Source organism: Anas platyrhynchos, chromosome 1, assembly GCF_047663525.1.
Source record: "Anas platyrhynchos isolate ZD024472 breed Pekin duck chromosome 1, IASCAAS_PekinDuck_T2T, whole genome shotgun sequence".
NCBI classification, from domain to species: domain Eukaryota; kingdom Metazoa; phylum Chordata; class Aves; order Anseriformes; family Anatidae; genus Anas; species Anas platyrhynchos.
The window spans coordinates 103,238,178-103,263,976 of record NC_092587.1 but is presented as its reverse complement, the minus strand read 5'-3'; the positions used below and the strand labels follow the sequence as shown (position 1 = coordinate 103,263,976).

General features: G+C 37.4%; 1 protein-coding gene across 3 annotated transcripts in view; it reads left to right on the top strand.

The window, feature by feature from the left end:
* SAMSN1 (SAM domain, SH3 domain and nuclear localization signals 1) overlaps window positions 1-22,804 on the top strand; it is a 108,386-nt gene extending 85,582 nt beyond the window's left edge. For all 3 annotated transcript variants that reach the window (XM_038185922.2, XM_072025963.1, XM_005030280.6), the window contains 7 exons: window positions 5,046-5,117; window positions 5,697-5,852; window positions 7,885-8,005; window positions 9,427-9,578; window positions 11,889-12,095; window positions 13,088-13,238; window positions 21,573-22,804. In XM_038185922.2, coding sequence (XP_038041850.2) covers window positions 5,046-5,117; window positions 5,697-5,852; window positions 7,885-8,005; window positions 9,427-9,578; window positions 11,889-12,095; window positions 13,088-13,238; window positions 21,573-21,778 — 1,065 coding nt within the window. In that variant the 3' untranslated portion in view covers window positions 21,779-22,804. The remainder of the gene's footprint in view (window positions 1-5,045; window positions 5,118-5,696; window positions 5,853-7,884; window positions 8,006-9,426; window positions 9,579-11,888; window positions 12,096-13,087; window positions 13,239-21,572) is intronic.
* Window positions 22,805-25,799: the final 2,995 nt, after the last annotated feature.

Genomic DNA, 25,799 nt, shown 5'->3' with positions numbered 1-25,799 from the left:
TTATAGAGTCATTTTTAAGCCAGTTAAAAGTGCCATTTCAGTAGATTGCCCTATTTGAGTTAGCAAGAACAAGCTGTATCTTTTTTATTGCTTTTGACTGGTGAAGTACAAGGTTTAGGCCATGTTTCAGTGGGCTATAAAGTTATATTAATAGCTTGGTTAGTGGTCAGATGTTCTGTATGTGTAACTAATGTGTAAATAGGAAAAATCCCTGAGGTAGGGAGGTTGTGATGTCCTTTATTTTTTTTTACTTCTTTGTTACACTTCTAAGTTACTGAATCATGTATGCAAATACTCATTCTTTATACAGAAGTGCAAGGGGGTTTTGTTGTTGTTGTTTTACACAGAACGTCCCAAAAGCTAAAACTTACTATCTTGCCTTCTGGGAAAGTAGGAGAGAATTTTCTTTGAATATTTGTGCAAGAATTAAGATAAGCTAGCAGAGTGGTTATATTCATCCCCACTTTGGTAGTTTGTTATTTCATTCCCAGCACAGTATCCTGATTCTGAAGGGACTGGGAGCAGCTGAGAACAGGTGAAATGAATCAGATCGCGGGCTCCACTTATCACCATTGATCAAAGCAGCAAGCACAGACTGTCGTCTTGGGAGCTGCTGTGGCTTCTTCTGAGCAGAGAGGGAAGAATAGAGGTGTCTAAGGCAGGAGAGGAAATTGGGCAACACACTGAGCTCCCTTTTTGTTACTCAGTGACTGCATTTGCCCTTGCACAGCCTACAGGTCTGGGTAGTCTAAGGTTGAATGGAAGCTAAAAATGAAAATGCATGGATGAATTTGAAGAGATTTACTTGTGCAAAAGGGTCAGTACAAAGCCATTGCATCATGCTGTACTGAAATTCTGTTTTGAATAGGACTTGAAGTAAAACGTAATAAGCCAGAATTTCTCACAGCAGGGATAGAGATCTCTGAGCATTCTAAATTGTCCAAAGGAAGACAAGAGATGAATAGCACCAAGAATGATTATTTAGCAGGATGACCGCTGTCAGTTTTGGCTCAGAGTTTGTCCTTAGACATGGAGAAGCTCTGACTAGTTTATCGTAAGACCTACCTGACTTTTTTATGATGTGCGCTATAATGGAAGGGTGTTTTATAACAGAAAGACATGTTTTGCAACACCTTTTTTTGCCGTTGTTTTTCTATTTGTATACCATACCCTTTTCAGGGGAAAATGATAGTCTATTTGCAGACAAACCAGATCACAAACTGCACACTGTGCAAATTAAGATAAATAGTCATTAGATGTTATTTACCACTTCAAAAATATTAAATAAAGTTCCCAAATTTCAGGGGACTGAAGATAAGGAAAAAGATTGAAGAAGGATTTAAAATATTGAAACATCTTTGACATTTTCCATTATGCTAATTAGGTATACCAGAGGGGAAAGGATAAAAATTAGTGCATTGACTTGAAGAAATTATTTGATCGGTCATTATGTGGAGAAATAAGTGTTCTCCCTTGGTCCCTGCCCATGCCTCCATTAGATTTTACTGAGCAAATTAATATTTGCTTAACATATCCACTGGTAGCTCTTCCATGAATCCAGCCAGCAAAATCACTTAATCTTATAGGATGCTGAACACTGGTATCAAAAGTCAATAGTGTATTTTCTCCTAGTAGTTTTGCATTTACTTTAAAAGCTTCCCCTCTGCTGGAAAAAAGGCCTGGCCGTATCTTCACAGGGTAGGTGTTCCCTGACACTAATGCAGTGACTGAAACTACTGAAAGTCATCGTCCTGCTCCCCTGCAGCCCATTACTCCTAAATCTGCCTTTTGTTATCAGTATAATGGGGTTGAATACATTTTTAAAAGGTGGTAGCTATTGATTACTTAATGGAAAAAGTTAGTATAGAGAAGTGCTGAAGCAGCCCTATTTAGTACTCTCCAGTGCAACAAGACCATTATCTAGAAGAGTGGAAATCATCCTGTAACCCTTATTAATATTTAATAGGGATGAAACAACACTGAAGTATACTACAAAATAGCCCAAGGCTTCTGGCCACATAGGATATAAGGTTGTTTCAAGGGTCAAAAAAGAATAACTGATTTCCCTGTGCTGAAGCTGTTTATAGGTAAGACCAACAATAAACAATGTTTTTCCTCTTGTTCCTTTTAAAGTATTTGCAGCACATCTGCACTTTAATATACAGTTATTCCTACTAGACATCTTCAAGTGATTGAATGCAACAGAAAGGTCAGTGTATGTTTAGAGATCACTGTGTGAGACTATTTTATACCTTCCCAACGTTGCTGTGAATCCCAGCCTCCCGCTCCATGCTTCAGGGCACATTTGGCTGGGTTGACAAGCCAGTGAAAGGTGTTAATCCTGTCTAATAGAACCATAATCCTTAGGGCTGTGTTTTTATATCATACTATTGAGCTAACCCCTTGTCACAGGATATTTTTCATCTAGTTAATAGCAAAGTTATATACGAGAATTTTAGATAAAATTAAAGGGTACAGTCTAAATGGTCCTTTTTCAACTTCACAGGGTAAAAATAAACAAATAAACCACAATGTTTACCCAACAGAGATTTTCTGTGAGATTACAATCAATTAAGAGCAGAGATGTGCAGTTTTCTTTTTTTCTTTTTTTTTTTTTTTTTCACCTCAGTGAATAGTAAATGTCATTTTACTTGTCCAAAAATATTCACAAATCTGGGTCAGCTTCTTCAAATAACCTTTGGCTGAAAATATTTTTCAGGTGAGATAGGCCTAGAAATGTTAGTGAAAAAAAAAAAAAAAAAGTGTTATTTCTTTTTCTCTTAAGCTGCAATGGTTAGAACATGGACCCAAAATGTGGGCACACTTTCTTCTCCTATCTGATTGTGCTCAGGCCTCTCCCACTGCCATGTCCACATTATTTATTTGTTTATCTGGGGATGTGGGTGGTTGTTAATAAATAAGTGTAGGTGGAAAAACAGGGAAATGAAACAGTGGGGAGTTTTTGTTCTCAGTTCTGGTCCAGGAGAGGCAAATTTTCTTCTTCAGAAATAGAGACTTAAGACAAAGTATTTTCACGTGGCTTCTCGTTGCTTTTCTTTGTCTTATTTTTTCCCCTCTGCAAACTATTTTTAGTTTAAAAGTGACTGTGTGTAAGTGATAAAGAAGCTAATACGTGTAGTAACCTTATGATTTATGAGCAGGGACAGAATAAGATGGGGTTCCTCCCGGATGGAAATACTCAGGGGAGGTGTGTGTGTGATCTTCATAGCTGGTATCATTTTGATGAACTCCCTCCTTAAGACCAGACTACAGCTGTGAAGACTGAATGTCAACTTGTCACCCTGTACTGCATCAGGAGTATGGCAGCATTACTGCTGAGTCTCTCAGAGGACTAACTACTGCCAGGAAAGGAGAGTACAGAGACAGGGCAGTGAACAACATGGTGACTTGGTGACTGTGGGCAGAGGGGCAGAGCAGGCACAGTACTGTATCAGTACTCAGCAAGACCCCAGAAGCTGAAATTTTTACTTAGGCATCAGCTCTAAAAGGTCTCTGCTCTTCCAGCAATTCAGACCACATCACTTCAACAGCATTACTAACCCAGTCATCTGGATAGGGACCTGGAGGACAGGCACTGTAAGGGCAGCATTTCCTACAGCACTCAGTATTTGTGTTCTTCTGCTCCTTTTACATTTGTGGAGAGATTTCCCCTTAGTTTCACTGGAAGCAGGTTTATAACAGCATTTACCATGTCTGCAACACAAAAGTGGGCAATTGGATCAGCTATTAAACAAGCCCTTTTGTCCTCCTCTTTTCTTGCCAAATGGATAATCCACCTCAGTATCCTCTCAAGCTACCTTACCTGGTAGAGAAGATGTGAAAGTTGAAATGATAGCGCAATGCAAGGAGCTAGCAGGTCCTTTTCAGGCTTGCAGATTTCCTGGATAACAGTGAAAAGAGGTAGCTGAAGATGCCAGGGGAAGGGGACATGACAGGCGTGTTAGAAACCAGGGGAAGAAGAAAAGAAGGCTCATGTGGCTGGGGGGAATATAAGCAATGGAGCAAGGAATCAGTTTGGTTGAAATCATGTAGGCAAAGTAATGGATGAATAAATCCAGAAAAGTGTGTAACCAGGTAGTCTGAAATCACTTGTTAAATCATTCAAGATGTGCAAAGAGTTTGTGGTTTGCTATTTAGTTCAATGCTGTTTTTTCTTTTCCTCCAGGAGGGATTTTGAACACGTAGAAACAAACTGAGATGATATTGCATTGTATAAAATAGTAAGCCCCACTCGAGAAACCTGACACTGCATTAAAATACATTTGTTTTGTATGTAAGGGTAAAGAGTTTTTAAAAAAGGATTAATTCCAGACTTAGCATTGAGTACTGGTGAAGATGTAAAAACAAGCCCTTAAGGACTCTGTATAGTTGATAAATATCCAAATTCTGTCTGATATTAGGAACAGATTTAAAGGCATCTCTGACTTGTCTTCAACAAAACTGTGAGGCCTGCCTGATTATTCTGTTACTCCTCCACAACATACACAATTGGGACAAAATGCATTCACACTACACAGTGGCCCTTGACTATTCCTGTTGGTAAAGAAGCCTGGACAGTTTCCACAGCCATGAAAGTAAACTATAAAAATTGAAAAGTTTCCACGATCATAACCAACTCTATGGCTCACACAATACTTTTGTATATAGCTTTTTATTTCTAAACTCATAGACATCAATTTAACCCAGAAGTAACTCACAGATATCTGTGTATTTTTATGTGAAACTGATGTAAAGAACTTGAATCATAGCCATTATCTAATTTGTATTTGAAGCAGTATTGTTTTTCTTATTGATTTTTCTGTTTCCAGCAGTACAGTAATACTTGTTTCCCATATAGTCACCTCCTTGTTTGTTTCCACTGGATTTTTTTGTTTCCTCAGTTCACGGTCCAATGACTAGAAAGGATTTTTTAATATAAATGGGTGACTTGACAGCTGTATTTAAGCCTTCAAAACAGAAAAATAAACAAACAAACAAACAAACAAAAACAACCAGTGATTCCAGGTTTGTCTTTTTCTTTACAGCGCACAAGTAGTTTTGGAAGCTTTGACCGTTTCAGACATCACTCAGTATCAAAGACAGATGATTCTGCTGAGGTTTGTATCAAATTTTTGCTTTCTTCAGATCTCTTTCCCATAACAGTTATGCAAAAAACATTGAGTAACTGTTGTATAAATTCTACACTGGTAAGAACTTGTCCTATGTACCTGGACCTGCCTGGATGATTGAGTTCTTGCCAAAATGAACAACAGAATCATGCTTAAATTTTCTTACTTTGGTGTGAAGATTAGAAGCAAGTTTTCAAAAAAGGCAAAAGTGCACTTCGTTTTGGTGTGTTCCCGAAGTAACCAACACATGCATGCAGACTACAGATGTGTCATTTTTGTTTTCAAACAACCTGTATAAATGCCCTCGATTCTTGTTCGTATTAAAGCCAATAAACAAAGGGAAACAACAATTCCAGAAAGATAGATATTTTTTGTTTTCTGTCATTTGCAGTGCAGGGGTGTGCTGCGAACCTCTTTAGGTATACTATTCCCTAGGAAAATGGCTGTGACTAACTTTTGTCATCCTAACTGCATTGGTGTCCTTAATATTATTCTGTAATTTTCATTCCTCTGCACCAAATTGTATTTTCTTGGTGAGTTGTTTCTTACAGTTTTATTTCAAATCAGGTATCTGAACTGGAGACTGTAAGTGATGTTGGAGATGCAGCACAAACCAAAGCAGCAAGTAATGGAAGAAGCCTGGGTAAGAAGATGAGAGCCATTTCCCTTACCATGAAGAAAAAGATGGGCAAAAAGTACATCAAGGCACTCTCTGAGGAGATGGTAAACATGGCTTAAGAATCTTGTATTTGGTGATAATGCATATGAAGTAACAATGTTATGTGCATTTTTTCCTGTTCTTGTTTCAAGCAGCTATCAGTTATTAGATTCTATGAAAACATGGTTAAAAGTACTGAATTAAAACAACTTCTAGTATGTATGCTTTCTTTCATGTGCATGCTAATGTACACACACATGCATGTAAACAAGTACAGCAGCACACAGTAAGGGCTCAAGTTAGACCTAGGAGTTTTACATCATCGAATTTTGCTTTGTCATCAAGGAGAATTTGTATAAGTATCATAAAACATCTCCTGATGTGGACACAGGGGAGTATTGGATGAACCCAGTCATCAGTCTGATACTCAGCCTGTACAAAACGCTTCATTGGAGAATTTATCTTTGAATACAAGATATTTTTCCAAAGTCCATTTTGTAGAGGTCAGCCAGCATCCTACAGCATGACAACTCATATGTTCTATCTGCTTTTATCTACTATGTGAAGCTATCTTTATTAAATATAAAAAACATATGATCTGTTTTACACACTGTAAACCCTGTTTCATCAGTATCTTTTGTCACTGAGTTCCAAATTTTAAAACACATAAGGAAAAGGATCTCTAAAAAATCTAGCTGGTGTGCATCCTATCTCATACATGTATCAACATCAAATAACGAGGAAAAATAAGCATGAAACTTCCCAACATGCTAATAAGCATAAAGTTTAGCAGTTTTGGAGGTCAAAGACAAGAAATCCTAATTTGTTACCTTAATTTGTATTTTTTGCTAAAATTCAGCAAGTTGCAATCCATGAATTTTATACTATGAGAAAGAAAACTCATAATTTCAACATTTATCTTCTGCACATTAACAGAAACCATTCACATGAAAGAAATTCAATGAATTACCTGGATGGACTCACATATAGTGTGATCTTCATACCTGCAGTAGATGATGACCAGTGATATTGGTCCACTGATTAATCTATGGCTTATACCGATGATTGGTGTAACAAGCACTGTCCTTGCTGAAAACCAATATAGTCTTTCATTTCAGTGTTATACCTTGTATGTACCTGTATGGGTCTCCGTACATGCAGTCATATTTTCTTGACATCCATCAGTCACCTGATGGATGATTAACATTTCCGTAAACGTGACGTAACATCCTAAGTGCAAGAGAATTTAGAATGTGATGCACATTGATAATGTGACGCACATTGAGAATGTGATGCAATCTGCTGAAGAAATTCCTTCTTTTGAAAGCTCAGCATTATTTCACTTAGTTGTTACATCATCCCTAAGTTATCTGTGCCTGAAATACAGGCCTTCTTGTTTTGAATTTGTTAAGTGTATAAACTGTGATTTCTGAGGTGTGATTTAATTTCATAAATTCCAGGAACAGATTTCATACGCCATTAGATTTTGTGAGAGAAAAATGTATCTGTTACTTCTGCAATGCATGGGATTCTGAGGCCAATGTGTAGGTTAACCAAGGTAGTGAGTATAGTGCTAAAACATACATGTATTGATGCTGTACATATGTGCAAGCCATCTCTGGAATACCCTTGCTTGTGTGCCAGCAAAATCAAGTGCCCATGATTTTCAGAGGCTCAGTACAAAACATAGATGTGTCAGCAAGGTCTTCACCATGAGCTTTCATAATTAAAGTTTATATTTCTTCCTCACAATCAGAAAAAAACATCTTATTTGGCTACCTACATTTTTTTCATTATAAGCCTTTGTTCGCTGTAATATATTGCAGTCTTCTGAGATGAAGAATCACTTGAGAAGAAGTGAAATTACATGAGTGGGGCAGAGAGGAGATAAGTGATTTCTCCAAGATCATAGTGTTGGGATTGGGTATCCTTAGTACTAGGCATCAACTCCTAAAATGCTTTCTCTCTTAGAGTAGTACTTAATAAAATGTAGTTATGAATAAATCTCCAAGTGCAATGATGATTGAAAGTGGAAAAAAAAAAAAAAAAAGTTTGACTAAAATAAATCTTAGGTTAACATCTGATTTTTCTTTAAAGAATGAAGAAGAAAAAGATGACAGTGATCCTGGTGGTGGAATACACACTGAGAAGGGCTCCATAAAAGCCAGTGACTCTATGGAAAGTCTCTACAGTCTAAACAGTGGTCAGAGCTCATCCAGTAAGTACAAGATATCCATACTTCTAATTCAGTACCTGGTCCAATAGTGTTATTGCTTAAGTCTGAGGTGTCAGACCTGGTGATCAAAAATGTGGTAGTAGACAGCTCTTCAGTCTGGCAGACAAAAATATAATCTGATCAAATGGGCAGCTAAAGTAGATATGCCTGAAATAACCTGACTGTTTTTAAGAGTGTTGATATTAAAAGAAGTAAAAATATAATAACACTAACAACAACAACAACATGGATTACAGTGAATTATGCTGATACATACCATGAATGTTTCTGGGGGGGTAGCACTGCTGAGTTGCAGTTCCTGGGTGCAACCACACAAGCATCCTCTCTGCAGATAGTGGCTGTGAGTTCATTTTTCACTCTGTGGATGTGAGACAGACAATGTGAGATGTCTGTCTGAGATGACGGGTGATGGGAGCCTGACTGGGCAGCTTCAGATCATGATGCAGAGACGCAGTCTACTTCTCTGAAATCCCACTGAACCCCCACACCCAACTGAGTATTCTCAATTGGAGGATGAATGAATCTCTGAAGAGAGGTCGAGTTTGCCTCCACATATCTTCAATTGCTCAGCTATGGACAGTCCCTGGGCAGCAGGTCACAGCTGTCCATGATGATATTGCTGTGCTGTCACTGCAGACATTACGTGAGCTATAAGTGGGGGCTTGAATTGCAGTCCTGGCCGTTTCCACTTAGTTGTGTATCTGGCCCTGAGATGGAGCTGTGCACTTAAGCAATCACCTCAAACAAAACCATTTTTATGATCATTTTCTGTGATGTGATTTGTGAAAATTATATATGGGATTTTACTTCCAACACACTGCTGCTCTTATCTAAAAACATATTTGGATGGGATATTGCAGAGCTTGCTCAAATTTGCTTGAATTACTCTGCTGATATTTTATTGCTCAACTGGGATAAAATGACAGGCAGAAATGTTGATAAGATTAAAATTTTGCTCTGCAATGCAGGTTCTTTTGATGTTTTAGCTAGCTCTGTAATGAAATAAAATAACTTCTACAGTACTTGTTTTCATTTCTCTGAATAAACAGGAGAAGTTCAGCAAAATTAATTCTCTAAATTGCACTTTCAGAGTACATGTTATTAATCTGCAGAGGTAATATTTCAAAAAAGTCTGTAAGTAAAATGTGTAGTCTATTAGTATCATCACCAGAAAAAGATTATTTTAGGGAAGATGTTAATGAAAGATCTCCAACCTATATTCTTCAGTCTGTAGTAGTATGCTTTTTATTTAATGTATTTTTCCTGGAATGTGTCAAAACCTTGTGGAGTATGCTCTTTCTTAATTCTGTGCTTTTGAAAGCCGTCCTCTCTGCTGCTGTGCAGAACTGTATGTCTGGACACTAAGTTCAGGAGATCTCAGCTTCCACTTGATTCTCTTTAAGGTGGGGTGACCAGCTGCTCTGATGGAACAAGCAACAGGGATAGCCTTAGGTTTGATGACGAAGTCCCTTACAGTGGGCCGTTCTGTGGTCGAGCCAAAGTGCACACCGACTTCACACCAAGTCCTTATGACACTGACTCTCTGAAAATTAAGGTAAGACAGCTGTCAGGATTTCTTCTTTTCCAGTAAGACCACGGTAGGCATGTTTTACATGTGAAAGAATATGCTTGCTAAAACATTTTTAACTGTTAATCACATGCATCACTCTAAAAGCAATACAGATCTGTTTTTGCAGTGCTTCTGTAATGACTTAGTTTAGACAATTGATGCTAAGTCAGCTGCTGCTAAAGGCTTTTTAAGGCATAGGCCTCCAGGGAGGTACCTCATCAGTACAATATTTCCTCAGAGTAAAACACATGTTGCTTCCCTAGAAGATCTAAAGTAAGAAAATCTAGAGTCTCATGGGGCATGAAGTTCCCTCTCCAGTTAGATTGTATCAAGATCTTGGTGGCACACATTGTCTTTACATGTAAACAGCTCACTTTTTCATTTAGCCTTTATTTACTCACGCTTTTGAACTATGAATTTTCTCTGGCTCTGGCATCATAGCAGGGGTATCCATGCTGTGGGAGTGAGAAAAAGAAGCTCCAGACATAGGACCAGTTCAACACTACTAAAAAGGTCCAGCCCTTTTCTTCTCCGTCCATGCACAGATGCATTTAATATCATCATTCTTCAGACTATTTGCATCTGTTATCTCTTCTCTAAAGGAAAATCTTTCTTTTCCCTCTCTGTAAACACCTTCCTATCCAGATTGTATCCTTGCCTCATCTTTTTATCTTTTTCACAGCATCTTCTTGTCAAAATCCTCATATGTATCTCACTGCAGTCTCCTTCCTTTTCTCTCAGGCCTGTATTACAGCAATTGCTCTGCAAATATTTGCAGTTTCCAACATTTACCCTCTACTTCTACACACACCTAAGATATTTCTTTCAAAACAGTTAATCAGGTAATGAAATAGCAAATTTCTGCTGGCTCACCTAGGTTACTTTTAAAGTCACTAAGGTGGTGTATTTTACAGTTAAAAACTAATACTTAAGTTTGAAAACCTCTAAGAATATCACAATAAATTTCAGTGCCCTGAATCTGAATTAAAACTGCAGTTTGCCTTAGAGCTACCTAATCCTGATGTGCATCCATATCTAAAGTTCCTGAGCCCTCCATAAGTGTGTAGAATAATATATATTGTTATAGAGCTTTAAACAAATGTTTGTTTAGTTCCCATTTCAAACATGCTCATAGCTCTAAGCTTCATATTCTAATGAAATCAGGCCATTTAAACACTGTGAATTTCATACTTGGGTTTTAACCAAACTAGGGTGGCAGCTTTACTTGCATTTTCTTGACCAGACCAGAAAACATTTAAAACTCTAGGAGTTGTTAAAAGATATTTTAACAAACTGAGTTTGATTTTTCTGTTTTGTAACAGAATGACAAATTAAGTGTGTATGTAGGGATTTGTTGTAGAACTCTTTAAAGACTTCCAGTGGTTTTGTAAGTTCTATAGTATCTGACCAGAAGAGAGGACTCAATTTTACTGTCATGGGAGCAAGTTGCATAGAAGGTATGACTTTTTTACTACCAGAATTACTCAGAATGACTGTTGTGCTGAACTGTGATGTCAGTTCCCACAGCTTGGTGAGAGCACCTTTATCAACAAGCCTTCCTGAAGTTGCTGTGTTGTCACTCTTTTTTTGCACTTGCTTTTGTGAGTGTATGCACAAGCGTGGAGAACTGAAGCTTTTAGTTCTGTCTGCTAAGGTGTTTCTACTATTTTCCCAGTCAATTGGGTTAATAATAATGGGAGAATTTGACAGTCCTTTGGGAAGGACTGACAGGAAGATATTAAGGGACTTAAATGTTCTTTATTGCCTTTGAGAAATGTAGCCAGTGTTTCTTACTGTAAAATGGGTAAGAGTTCACCTTTCATGTAGCTCAGCTAATAGTTTTTGAAGACCCCTGGGATGATGGATAATAAGATTATTGTGTTAGTGGTTTAAAGTGAAGGAGCCAGGTGAGAAGCTGTGTAAAGCATGTATTTGGAAAATAACCTCACTGTGATCTCTTGCTTTTTGCCAAAGCTATGCCCAGTATCCATTGCAAAAGTTGCTAGCAGGGTGAAACTTACACGCTTTCAGGGTCCAAGTGAAGCACTAGAAGTTGAAAGGTGCTGCTTATGCTCACTTCTCCTTCATGAAGCTTTGGAGATAAGGTCTAGCTCCATTTTCTGTGACTGCATTTTTCTGGGATTTTATAAAAGCAAAGAAGCTAAATTTAGGTCATATTAAAAAGTTACTTCACACTGTCTGGTTAAGATTCTGTGCTGGTTTTGGTGCATAAAGGAAAATTCACATATCACAAACCAGATGTGTAAGCAGTATTGTGCTTTTTCTATTTTCTAGAAAGGAGATATTATAGATATCATCTGTAAAACCCCCATGGGCATATGGACAGGCATGCTGAACAACAAAGTAGGAAACTTCAAGTTCATTTATGTGGATATTATTTTGGAAGAAGAAGCTGCACCCAAAAAGATAAAGGCTCACAGAGGAAGCAAAAGGACCAAGCCTAAAACGTTGCAAGAACTCTTGGAGTGTGTCCATCTGCAGGTCAGCAAACATTTCCCTGTTGTGTTTGAAATCTTTAATTTCTTTACACATGGGTTTCAATGTAATTTACAGGCAGTTGTAGAATGGCAGGTTTCAGCAGTTTTGAAGTCAACAACGCAAGTAAGTTTCATGTCTGTTTCTTATCTGATGTCAGTGGTTTATATAACTGCATTTTACCACAAGATTTGGTTAGGCCAAAAGGCTCCATGCAGAGAGGCACAGTGATGACTTGTCAAGTAACTTGCCTGTAATTGTGTGCCTTGGGGCAGGAGGTGCATGAGTATGTGGAAATAGGACTGCAGTGTGACCCAAGTGACCATTCAGAATTTAGGTTTCTAATTTTGTATGATCTTTGGGAGCAGTATTCTTTTTGCCCTATGCTCATGTTGTGCCTCTCTCCCTCTCTGAATCACTAACTCCTGACTGAGTTTAAAATCATAGTTAGGTCATGAATTACATGTAATATTTTCATTAGCTGTTACTGCTTTTTGTGCTGATGCAAGCACTCCTAATCCTGGAATAGATGCAGAGTTTCATATTGTGTTGACATACAGCTGAAGGGAGACCATGTGTGACACAGCATGGCTGAGGGCTCCCTCAGCTTCTTACACTCACATTTTTATCTGAGGGCTCTTTCTGCACCCTACACCAGAGGCTTTCCTGGACCCAGTATGGAAGGCACTCTATTGGGTTACCCGTGAAAGTGCAGAAGGTCAGTAGATTAAACCATTTTTGACAGATCTCTATCCTGACCCAATCTGCTGCCAAGGTCTGGCAGGCAACTCAGCCACAGGTGCTGGGATGGCTGAGATGACCCCAATATATCTCCACCTCTCTCATTCTCAGTCTAGTTTTGTACAAAAGGCAGGTTCATCAGACTGAAAAGTGGAGCCCATTCAACCTGATGAAAAAGTAAAGGAGAAATTGTTCCTATTCATCTACTAAAAAATACTGATTGTTTACATGAGAGATTTGCAAATTTCTCTTCGTAGGAATATGCCTCAACACTCTTGCTAAATGGCTATGAAACTCTAGAGGACTTAAAGGATCTACAGGAGAGCCACCTGATTGAATTGAATATTTCAAACCCAGAAGACAGGACAAGATTGTTATCAGCAATTGAAAATCTACAGGACTATGACAGTAAGTGTTTAAACTCTGACAATCATGTGAACATTTTAACTGGAAAAAAAAAAAAAAAAAAAGTAGTGGTCCACACATTGATCTGTTTAATGATTTTTCTCTTAAATATGAAACATTGAGTTTGGTGGTTTCTTTATTTGTCCAGACGGCTAACTGTACATCTCTTCTAGACACATACATGATTACTATACTTGTAACACATGCATGATTTAAGATATCCTGCTGATACATCCTAAACTAGACATTGACAGCAACTATTGCTTGAGAGCAACCCTTTTTAGGACTGTAAAACCAACTCCCAGAGCGTTTAAATGACTTGCCAAAAGTCACAAGGTCTGTGCAAGAGCAGAAAATTAAATTTCCCAAACTCTGGGCTAGTACTTAAAAAATAAATAAAAATAAAATAATAATAATAATAAAGCAGTGAGGTAAGTACTAAAAAAAATAGAGCTACAAAGAGAGTTACAACATGAATTTAGGTCAAGTTCTGAGAAACTTTAGCTAAGCAACTGCAGATACTCAGGAAAAAAAAAAAAATGTTTTCTTCTCCACTAATATTTGTGCAAATTCACCCCTATCCTGACCAGTTACTTCATCAGATGTGTATTCTCAATTGAGAAGTATCTGAAAGAGAATAAAAGGATACCTGGAAGAACAGGTATCCCTGTCTTCCTATGTTAATATCAGGTCTTGTCAGCTGTCCAGTTTTTCTCTCCTCAGCATAGGTAGCTCTCCATTTGTCACTCCAGCACATGTACATACATATGCACATACCTGTAGGCTCACATATATCCTAATCTTTCTGTACATTAATTCTGTACATGGGTTTCTAAGAATGTCTCATCCATTCAACATTCCCTTCAGATGTTCTCTAATCTACCCTTTGGTTTCCTTGTATTTCACTCTACTTTTGGGTTTTTCTGAAACCCATTTCAATGTACAGTGTTTCCTGTTCTCTTAATCAGCATCCACAGAAATGTAAGTTTCTTGCAAACACATTGGAGAAACATTTAAAAGGTTTTCTTTACCCAGCAGGATCAGTACTTATTTCTTATCAGTACTTTTTGAGAAGAGGGGCTAGAAAAGGACTCTTGCAGTGCTGTCTGTGTAGAGGTAGTGATTGAAAGAATGAATCTGGGACAGAAAAGGTTACATTTTCCAAGAATTGTGTTGCATGCATCCAGCTAGAAATCATATGAAAATACATTCATTTCCTTAATTTTTCCATGCATTGAGCATATGTATCTTTATGTGTACTTCCAAATAATTAGCCTTGCCACATGTTCTTTTATTGCATATGTTTTTCTATATCAATATTTAACAAGAAAAAAAACATTAATGAAAAATGATAGATTGTAGTTTTACAGAGTTCTGCATCAGGGTGAAAAACAAAACCAAAACATAATGTTTTTTATCATGCTATGCAAGTGTCAAACTATTCTGCGGCAGTGAGGCTATGGTTTACTATTTATACTTCTTGTATAGCAAAAAGCGTTGCAAGACACGTAATATTTTTAGAAGATGACAACAGGGTTCTCCTTTTCTGAAGATGTGTTAATAACTTTATGTTCTACATAAACCTGTGCAAGAAGCAAATCTGAGAAGGACATGTCCCATACACTGAATATTAGAAAATTCACCTTAATTACCTAAATAGGGTTCTTCCTTGTTGGCAGCATGGGATTAAGTCACTTTTCTCCAGGTAAAATGGTAACCCTGATTATGTCTGTATGGCAGTTTAACACTTTAAATTCTTATAATGGTTCTGGATAAAATAACATTAAATCTTACAAAGTGGCCCATGCTTCAGAATCAGTGATAACACTGTGGGTTTTGATCAAGAGATGAAATGAATATTTGTTTCACATTCACTTGAGATAGGTATAAGCAATCTTTAGAGTATTAAAGTTCAATAAAATAATTTCCCCAGAAATTATGAATACTCACAGGGACCAAAATTAAGACATCTTTAGATGCCATCCCAGTTATAAGCATTCATTTCAGTCTGGGTGTCATAAGACTCCTGTATACTTTAAGGTAAAACACAAATAAATAAGGTCTTGGTTATATAAATAAGCATACTCTCTTGAATAAGGACTGAATCAAATCCTTCCCTCATCTGGTTGTCAAAGTCTGATGGTGGTTATCACATGACCAGTAGTGACAGAAAAAAAATTAACAACCTGCTCTGAAAAGGATGATATTAAAGACTAAAATTGATAGAAGTCATCTGTTAAATAGCTATAATGAAAGATGGGGAGTCAAATTTGGTCATAAGCTCAGCATGTGTCTGACCTTGTCCAAATCATTTGACCTCTTTGTGATTCTGTCAACCCAATTGGAAAATTGGGTTGAAAGAGCTGAGTGCTATTGTGAAAGTGAATTCTGCATCTGAACTGAACTTTCCTAGGTCAATATTTTTTTTCCTAAATGAGCATGACTGAGTCCAGCATAAATGATTTCTTAATTAAAATTGATTTTCTGCATTGCTTAGAAGTGAGCAGCATAATTACCCACAGTTACAAGGTAATCTGTTTACTGGCCAAAAGTAAATCTAGATAGAAGTTCAGTATTCTACCAGGTAAAAGTTCATTCTCTTTATAAGCTTTGTGAGAGAAAATAATAAACCCATAGATCATATTTACTATTCTAATCCCATCTTTCTCACAGAGATTGGAATGGTTCCATGTCTTTGCATTAGATCCAGGCTTCCACAAAACATGTGTTTGATTAATGAATGGAGTCTCATCCATGAAGATATGCTTCAGAGCTGAAATGCAAGGGTTTCTGAGTGTTTGAATAATACTATTATCTGAATACTATAGTCTAATACTATTCATAAAAGCCAAGTATCCTGGAATGTAACCTCATTTTACTTGATTCTACTATAAATGTAATGATAAAACATGATTTTATATTTCTTTAATGCAATACCTGACATTCCTAAATGTCCAGATGTCTTTAGAGGGCTTTTCATTTCTTCTTCCTTTTTTTTTTTCTTTCTTTTTTTTTTTTTTTCCCTGACATCTATTTTACATTATAATAGGTGGTTTTTTCATGCCACATACCTGAGACTATATAATTCATGTTGCAGAATAAACAAACAGATATTGAGTTTTGTAACAAAAGGACTTACAGCAATTGTTTCCACATTATACACTTCTTAAAACCACCCAAAATGGAGGATTTTTGGCAAGAATATTTTCATCTTACATTTGATTTAGACCTCAATGAATTAAAGAGTAAAGATTTTACACATCTCACATCAGGAAATAAAAACTGAGTTTTATTTAAGAAATGCTACCAAATAGTGTTTTATTTTGTTTTTTAACATTTTTTCCTTCATGGTACTGTGCTATATTCTTTCTACCTTTCCTGTGTGTCAAGGCCCAAATTCACCATCTTCAAGTGCTTCATGTAGTAATACTATTCTAAAACTGCAAGGTCTTTGAAGCACCTCATGACCTTCTCCACCCCCCACAAATATCTTTTTATATTTACTCTAAGTTGATCAGACCTATATATTTGGGGAAAAAAACATGATTGGTCTGGGAAAAAAAAAAAAAAAAAAAAAAAAAAAAAGACCTTTTTCATAAGGTATTTCTTAATAGCTTTTCATTCTTCTCCCAGATGGCTTCTAGACAGGAGATGGATGTCTGTGCTTTTGTAGGATGCCATTTTTAAAGTGAAGCAGTTGCTGAATGGTTAATGAATAAAGTAATAAAATAAGTTTGCAACTTCTTTCTTGACTGCTTCCCAGGACACACATTTCTGGATGTGTGAAATAGGCTTGATTCTGTTCTCACTTAGATGATGGAAGTCAAGAGGTTCATTCCTGAAGTCCAGGAGGTTGTATTAGTCTGAAACTATTTAGAGCGAAAGAAGAATTAGACTTCTTTGAATATGTGCATAATGTTCATGTATAGGGAAAAAAAAGGGAGGGGGGGGAAACATATGTGCAATCTTGGGGATAATTATCTTACCCTTATCTCCCCAAATCCACTTCCTTAGCATGTTCTTTGTATCTAAGTGCCAGATCATACTCTAAGTCCCACTGTCAGTATCACATAAGGTTTGTTTCTTATTTATTTTATTTGGACAGCAAAGTAGCTGATGATACAACTTTCAGTTCTCAGTTGTATTCCTTAAATGAAGACCTGGCGTCAAGAGTTCTACTTACTGAAGAACTTACTAAAGGCATACTAAACTAATTTACAGCCTTACTAAAGGCTGTCTCTTTAAATCTGTGGAATTACACAATATCATGTAAAGGTCAAATAGTGCTGAAAGATGATCTCCTTTCCTTCACTGTGGTAGCTGCAACCCTTTGACCTGTATGTAATATTTCCATATTCTGGGAAGCTCTCCCTTGCATGCATATTAGTACTTTTCACTTTTTCCAGACACCTCTGTTTGCTTCCTGGTTTTAGAGAAAAATAAGCTTACTTCTGTTTTCAGCATAAAGTCTTCTCTCATACTTGTTCAGTATCTCTCCCACTTGTATTTTACTCTGAGTGCTGGAGAATCTTTGCCAGTGGGAAGAGAAGGCCCAATTGATGTCAATGCAATGTCTACTATTGAAAGCAGAAGCTATGTCATTGACTCATCAAGTGCTATTTTTCACCTTATGTGTCTGTAAATATCCACTAAAGATTTACTCCTTTGATTCTCTGAAGTATTGCAGATATATAGACCCCCTTTGGGTCTTTCTTTTTCAAGAAGTATCCCTGTTTGCTGCTTTACAATGATCCTTTCTGAGTTTGGTGTGCTATGAGTTTTTGTTTCATCTTAACAGTGGTCTAACGGGTACAGGCACTCCAGGTTGATAGGTTGACCTCCTTCACACCTGGCTAGGAGGTCTAACAACAGTTTTGAAGATGCACGTCATTCTAGTTACTTGTTCAGGTGTGCTGTACTGTGTCATCTTCCAGGAAAGCACACAAGTGACTCAGCCTAAAGCTGAGTCCCATTTCACCTTCTGGGCAAATCTCATGAAGGCAGACTTGAGGGCATGCTCATGAAGTACAGCTTGCTGCTGGGTTGAACTTTTTTTTTTTTTCTTTCCTAAAACAAAATCTAAGCTTCAACCACTCATTTGGACATAATGGCACTGGAGTCAGAGTGACCTCAATACATTCTTGTATGCAATTGCCTTAAACCTAAGCTTAAAGTGCTTTCCTAATCAGGACTTTAAACTGATTAAAAAGAGGGGAAAAGCTGGTGAAAGAAAAAAATAAATCTATCTCTGCATGTGTTATGCGCATTTATGTCATTGAACAAAAAAACGTTCAATTCCAAGGTCTAAATCATGAGGAAGATACATATGCATCATCACACATCCATTATCGAGTCTAAAAGCCTAACATTTTTTTCAGTCATCTGCATATAACACTGCAGTCTAAAGTAGGATTAGAATATGTGTCAAAATGATCCTTATTTTGGACCCTTCTGGCCATATCATAGACAACAGTGACTAAAAGCTATATATCTTATATGAAACTGCTTCGTTGTAGAAAAACAATAGAACTTCCATTTGTTGATAAGATAGTGGTTTCTGATGATTCTGCAACATTTAATGGCAGTTTAATTTTTATCAATTCATGTTTCCCGTGTATTGTATCTTTCTTCTGATGTCCAAAAGATTAAGACGGTAAACTTACCTTTACTAATGGGGAAATTGAATATGTATTTGTTAGAAGAAGGAAGGAAGTAGAACTGGATGTGAAAACCAAAAGCTAAAAGAAATTTTAAAAAGCCCCTCCCCCCCCCCAAAAAAAAAAGTAGTTGTTTATTTTTTTAGAACATCTAAAGCTGTATGTTATGCTTATTTATAATACTCAATATCCTGTTTAAGTGGTTTAGTAGATACTGCATAATATTTAAGTTGCTCAAAAAAAAAAAGAAAAACAACTAGATTGATTTCAGTATTTTCCTCTTAAATATGATTTTTATTTATTTTTTTCTGTTTTGAACAAAAAATAGAAAATATATTTTCACTTTCCCAAACACCTGAGCATTATTGTTTTTCAGTTTTCAATGTAACAAAAAAAAAATCTTCTAGTGAGGAGACAGAAGTTTTACATTTCTGTTTCCTAAATGTAAATTTGTTATTCTTCTAAAACTGATCTAAATTCAAATTAAAAACAACAACAACAACAACAACAACAACAACAAACTCAGTTTCCTGCTTGCTTGTGTCTCTGTCCCTGGAACACACAAGGGAAAGACACTGCTACAAAATAGTGTAAGATATGTTTTTCACATAGGAACTTGCTTAAGCTACCACAACCATTAACAGAGCACTACTGTAACATTAACTGAAGCAGTTGCTTTTTTCTTTTTTTTTTAATCCACTAGTTACTTGGTCTTCTTTCCCACTGTAAAACAAGCAAAGTGGATAGAAATTCCTCTTTGACCTTGAAAATGTAAACAGGATTAACACTTTTCAGGTCACTGCTTGCCTGGGCAGCAGATGATGCCCCAGAAGCTGATGAGAGTCCCAGCGAGTGGCATTAGGGCTCATCAGGGATTACAGCAGAGGGAAGGAGAGCCCTGTCTTCAGCCACCGAGGAGGTCTGCATGCAGCCACCAGCTGAGTTCTGTCAGCCCATAGCAACCAAGGGTCATCCGGGTCCTTTTGGCACCAGTGGGATGGGTGTGAGGAGCTAATGACACAGTTTAGACAGGGCTTTACTGGGGCATCTGCTGCTGTTTGGGCTAAACTACTTCTGTTGCTACTAATAGCAGCAGTAATACCTTCTCTGGTGTAATTCCTTTTGTAATTCCTTACTGACTTAAATCAGAAATCAATTGGACCCTACGCGATCAAGTATTTTCCCTACAGATATAACATTTGACATAGCAAACTATGTTCTGTAAGGTGAGAGGAGATCAAACAGTTACAGATATCAATTAAATCCTCTGAAAGTTTCCCTCTGTCATGCAAAACAAACCAACCAAACAAACAAAAAAAGTGAAAATCTTTCTCATGTTGCAAAAGTTTGTAAGGTCTAATAGCTGAAACAAGTATCTGTAGAAATTTTCCTTTTGGGAATTTTATAATCACATGCTGCTACCCTGGAACTAAACTAGATTTAGACTTCCAGGAAGGATGAAATCCTTCATGAACCAGGACTTCCATACTGCCTGTATTTGTACTGAGACAACTTAAATCTGACCAAACAGTCAAAGCAAACTATTTAACCATGGAGCAACAAGTCAGGTGAAATAAGGGAACTTTCTTTACAAAAGCAAAAGGTACCATTTTTCAGAGGATTAAAATCTGAGGTAAAACCATTTATTCCTTTAAGATCTGTTCCTCATGCTTTTGAAAGTAAACCACAGTTTGAAGTAAAAACACAGTTGTTGGAGAGCAATAGGAAAAGAAAGAGAATGGCAGAAAGATTTTAAATCTTAAACCTTGTTTTCTGAAGAAATTTACCATGAGTAAACATCATGTATTTTACAGCCAGAAAATATGTACATGAACTTTAACCACAAGATACATTAGATTCATGATATACAGGTATATCCTGTCTGCAACACACCAGCTTGTTGAGCTCAGTTGAGAGGTCTGCCGATACTCTTCCTGAGCTGCAGATTTTTGAGTTTGAATAGATTAGTCATGCAGCAAGCTAAACAAGGACACATTATTTGCAAGATTTTCTACTTCTACTTAGTTTTGAAACGGTGTTCAAAAAGCATATAGCAAGAACTAAGCATCTAAGCCTTCTCTGAGGCCTTTGTGTTTTGGAAAACACCCTTTTGGCTACCAAGCTAAGTTTAGGAAGTTTCCATCAGCCAGCTACTCCCACTGAAAAATCAAGTGCTTTAGGAAATCTGATTGCCATATCTTCAGGCTGAGCACTTCTAAAGACCAGCCAATTATATCTTGCCATTCAATACACAGAGTAGGAGAAACGGTGGGAATTACATTCAAAAGACACAGCACCTGTCATTCATGTATTAGAAATAAGGGAATGCATGTGTGTGGGAGGGGAAAGGCTACTTTATTGTGGGCATGGTGACCATGCATGGTGACTGGTGCACTTGTGTACAGTCTGAAGGATGAGGCCAAAGTCTCAAGCATTCATCTCTGAGCAACATAGTACGGGATCAACGCCAACCTCAACAGCAACTTAGATGCTTATGTCATCATATTTTTAGTACTTTGATGCTGAAGTTACTGATTCTGATAGACAGAAGATATTGATCAAGCCATGTTTATATTACCAACTCTTTTTCTACAATTTCTCAAGATCAGCCACATTTCTGTCTCAAACTCTTTCACGGGGTACTTACTTTGACATTTTTTTCTTATTTTGTTCTTTGTAGTTGAACAACAGCAGACAAGTGAGGGTGGTCAGGAGACACGGAGCTTAAGCCCTCAGCCCAGTTTTGACAAATCACAGTTAAATGACTGCCCAAGAGATTCCGGCTGTTACATCTCGTCAGAAAATTCAGATAATGGTAAAGAAGAAGTAGACACAGAAATGCTGTCTGACATGGTGCAGTCAATAACAATCACTGAGTCAAACTGATTCTGTTAAGCTGTATTTCTGCAGATGCTCAGAAAAAGCAAACAGATAAGTGAAGTTGATTTGCTGGTATGGTGGCAGAGAAGCAGAACACAAAATACTCTCAACACTGAAAATCTACTTCTGTCTGATGTATGATGCTCTAGACTGCTACGTGTGGACACCTGAGAGCTAAATCTTAGCAGCTGATAATATCTCATGCTTTTCTTTTTAATGAATCCACAGACGTTTCACTGAAAAAGTTTATACATATATATTTATATATATATTTGTACAGCAAATGCATTTTTATAATAATAGATAATTGTTTCATGTAGTGATATATAACCTGGATGTTAATTTCTGGAACTGTCCCAAATGTAAATATTGTATATATTTATTTTTAAAAGATATGGATTAATCACACTTTTTTTCAGATTGTTTTGCTGAGATTTGTACAGAAAATGTTTGCATTGACATAACATAATAAAAAAAATGATACATTCACATTCTACTTCAAAAAGTACCAACCTAATTCTCATTAATATTAAAACTATTTCAGGCCATTCTTCTCCAAAATGGTCTCTAGAATAGACTATTTATTACATTTTATCCTGGAGGTACAGAAGAACTGTAGTATGAGTCTGAATCAAGATTTTTATGTTCATCATCTTTTAGAGAGCATAGCCATCTGAATTCTTACACACTGGCAATTTGTATATTGTTATTTCACAACTGTTCTCATTCTTTACAAGCAGTATAAAGAGAATGAAATCTTGAAACAAACAAACAAAAAATAATCTGTATCAATACTATGCTTTTATGAATGTCCTTTGTGAAGCTCTTGCCTTTTGTGTGTGGTGTAAAGTTTGTTAATTGAGTATTTGTTTGCGTACAGAACTCAGAAGCTAATATGCTTATTGTGAACTATTGTCTTTTATATGAGTTTTAACTGTCATTTCCCAGTATATTTTGCACTGGAATACACATTATATCTGCCTGTCTTCTTTTAGAGTACTTTCTTCAAAAATAAATAAATATAAAAAATCATATGTTTGAGCCCTTTATAAACTAGTTGATTTTTAATGCTGTCATTACATTGCAAAGATGTCTTCATTCTAACACTAACACAGTAAATGGCAAATCAACTTAGTATTTTTATCATGCATACTCATCTGGGTATCAAATCAATACAGAAACTTCATGCTCACCAATTAGTCACACATTTTTCATAATTTAAGGCATTTTGCATTCATGTTAGTTTCCACAGATTGATGACAACTTAAATCATTTCCAGAAGAGATGAAACATGGAAATTTCCACCCTCAAAATAATATTTCTGAAGAAGTTGTAAACAAATGGAAAACTCTTCTCTCTCCCCGTGTTCCTCCCCCCCCCCCCCCTTTTTTTTTCTTCTTCCCTAATGGAAATGTTTCTTGTAGTTATAGTTCCTAATGCACAGATCTGCTTTGAAGATTATCAAAACAGCAATTTTAGAAAACTGCATATATTACATTACAAAAGACTTGGAGTAAATAAACTTGGTTTAGTAAAGTAAAGAAGCATGGGAGATGCTTGACTTGTTTCTGGTTTTAACTTACCTTTTATGCTTTGGCTGGCAACGATAGTCATCATTTAGCAGCAATGACCTCATATTTCCAGGTGTGCTTGGGGATGCACAAGCCTATGAAGGTATAAAGTACATGTCAGCTTGTATCAAATAGCTACATGTATATTCATTTTTTTCTTAATGCCTTTCTAACCATTAGTGTGTCATCACAGGTGGTACTTAATATGATTTTGATAACTTTTTCTGAAAAATGTTGTTGGATTGGCTTCTACCATCTCCTCATCCTAGAGAAGACTGAAGTCTGCTTGACTACCTCTGTCAAGAGCATTATGGATTATGACAGGGATTATGACTGTCAAGAAACAGCTAAACTAGCTGGGTCAAGGACTAACAACCTGAGAGACCAGAGATATGCCATGATATACTCTGAGGAATGTTTATTTGCATTAGTTTGCAAATGAAAATAGGTCTGCTTAATTAGTTACAGCAAGACAAGCAACTCATCAACAGAGCAAAATACCCAACTACTCTTATTATTTTACAAGAATCAAACCCTACATAAATTTAGGCTGATGGCAAGAGGTTAACTAACATCTAAGGTTAACTAGTCTAGTCGGTAACTATGAACATGAGCTGTGGTTGAACCACTTCTGCCTGTAATCAGCAAGACTGTCCAAACGGTTTCTCGTTGAGAAAAAATGTGTCAACTGAGAGCTTGTTCAACATATTTGTAACTTCCTGTGAAGGCAGAGAAGATTAGATCGCAAGCTGAGAAACTTCCGTTCTCTCAAGCTATTCCGAGAAAAAGAATGAGGAAATATCATACCACAAAGGAAAAAAATGCGTATTTCCTATAAGAAGCATACCCAACCTTCTTTCATCTCTCAGTGGTCATGTTAATCATAGCGATCTTGGATGAACCTATCTAAGCATAAACAGTCCTCTTGCTGTCTTTTATGCTGGCTAACCTTAATAATAATATATATATAATATACGTTTCTTTTTAAAGCTGTAAGTATTCTCGGATCTTTTAGTCTGATGGAGAACTGAAATGCTTTTGAGGAATCTTTAAAATGTACTAGAGACAGGGATGAGAAGCAAGCAGGGGTTTGTTCCTCTCTGTCACTTGCTCACAGCTGTCAAATCCCTGTTCATTTTTTAACTTTCCTCTGTGATTAAGGAGGACTATAAGGTCTGTAAGACTCTTATTTGGAAATAACTGAGAGCCCACTCTTCCCCACGATTATAAAGCATACAAAAAGATGCAAAAACATCCAGTAACAGAAGAAAACAAGCCAACAAGGTGAATCTCACTGAAGCCAGAAATGGCCCTGCTAGCCTTCAGTTGGTGGGGATTTCCCCTGCTGCAGAGGGCCATGGTGCAAGTGCAGAGGACTTCCCCATAGGGTTGCTGTGCCAGGCTTGCTGCTGGCACATGTGCTGCCACTCACTCTCAGCTGCCACTCACCCTCAGTCAGCCAGTGACTCAGAAAGGCCAAAGGGAGCTGCAGAAAAGTTGAGGTGGTAACAAGCCCCCTTGTCCCCAGGGAAGAACCACCTCTGGACAAGGTTAACATTGCTTTTTGCAGCATTGCTTCATGTTCAGCTCCATTTGACTGCTGTTCCCTGCTGGCAGGACATTAAAGGAGGCCTGCTCTGTTGCTAGAATTGGTAGTAGCATGCTGGACCATGGTCCTGCAACCCAGGCAGACTAGCCTGCAGATCCTGGGAATCAACATCCTATTCTATCTAAAGCTTTTGTCAATGTCCCACATGACATCCTAATCTCTAAATTAGAAAGATATGGTTTTGAAGGGTGGGTCATCTAGTGGATAAGGAATTGTCTCGATGGCCAGACCCAGAGAGTAGTGGTCAATGGTTCTATGTCCTGGTGGAGGCCAGCGATGAGCAGCGTCCCTCAGGGGTCTGTCTTGGGACTGGTGCTTTTCAATATCTTCATCAGTGAAATAGACAATGGGATTGAGTGTACCCTCAGCAAGTTTGCAGATGACACCAAGTTGAGTGTTGCAGTTGATACAACAGAAGGAAGAGATGCCATCCAAAGTGACATAGACAGCCCCGAGAAGTGGGTCCATGTGGACTGCATGAGATTTCACAAGTCCAAGTGCAAGGTGCTGCACCTGGGTTGGGACAATCCCAGACAGGACAGGCTGGGAGAAGAACTGTTGAGAGCAGCTCTGCAGAGAGACTTGGGGTTTTGGTGTATGAAATGTTCAACACGAGCCAGAAGTGTGAGCTTGCAACCCAGAAAGCCAAATGCATCTTGGGCTGCATCAAGAGGTGTGACCAGCAGGTTGAGGGAGGTGACTCTCTCTCTCTACTCTGCCTTCATGAGGCCCCACCTGGAGTCCTGCATCCAGGTCTGGGGCCCCCAGCACAAGAAAGATGCCAACCTGATGTAGTGGGTGGCATCCCTGCCTATGGCAGAGGTGTTGGAGTTAGATGATCTTTAAG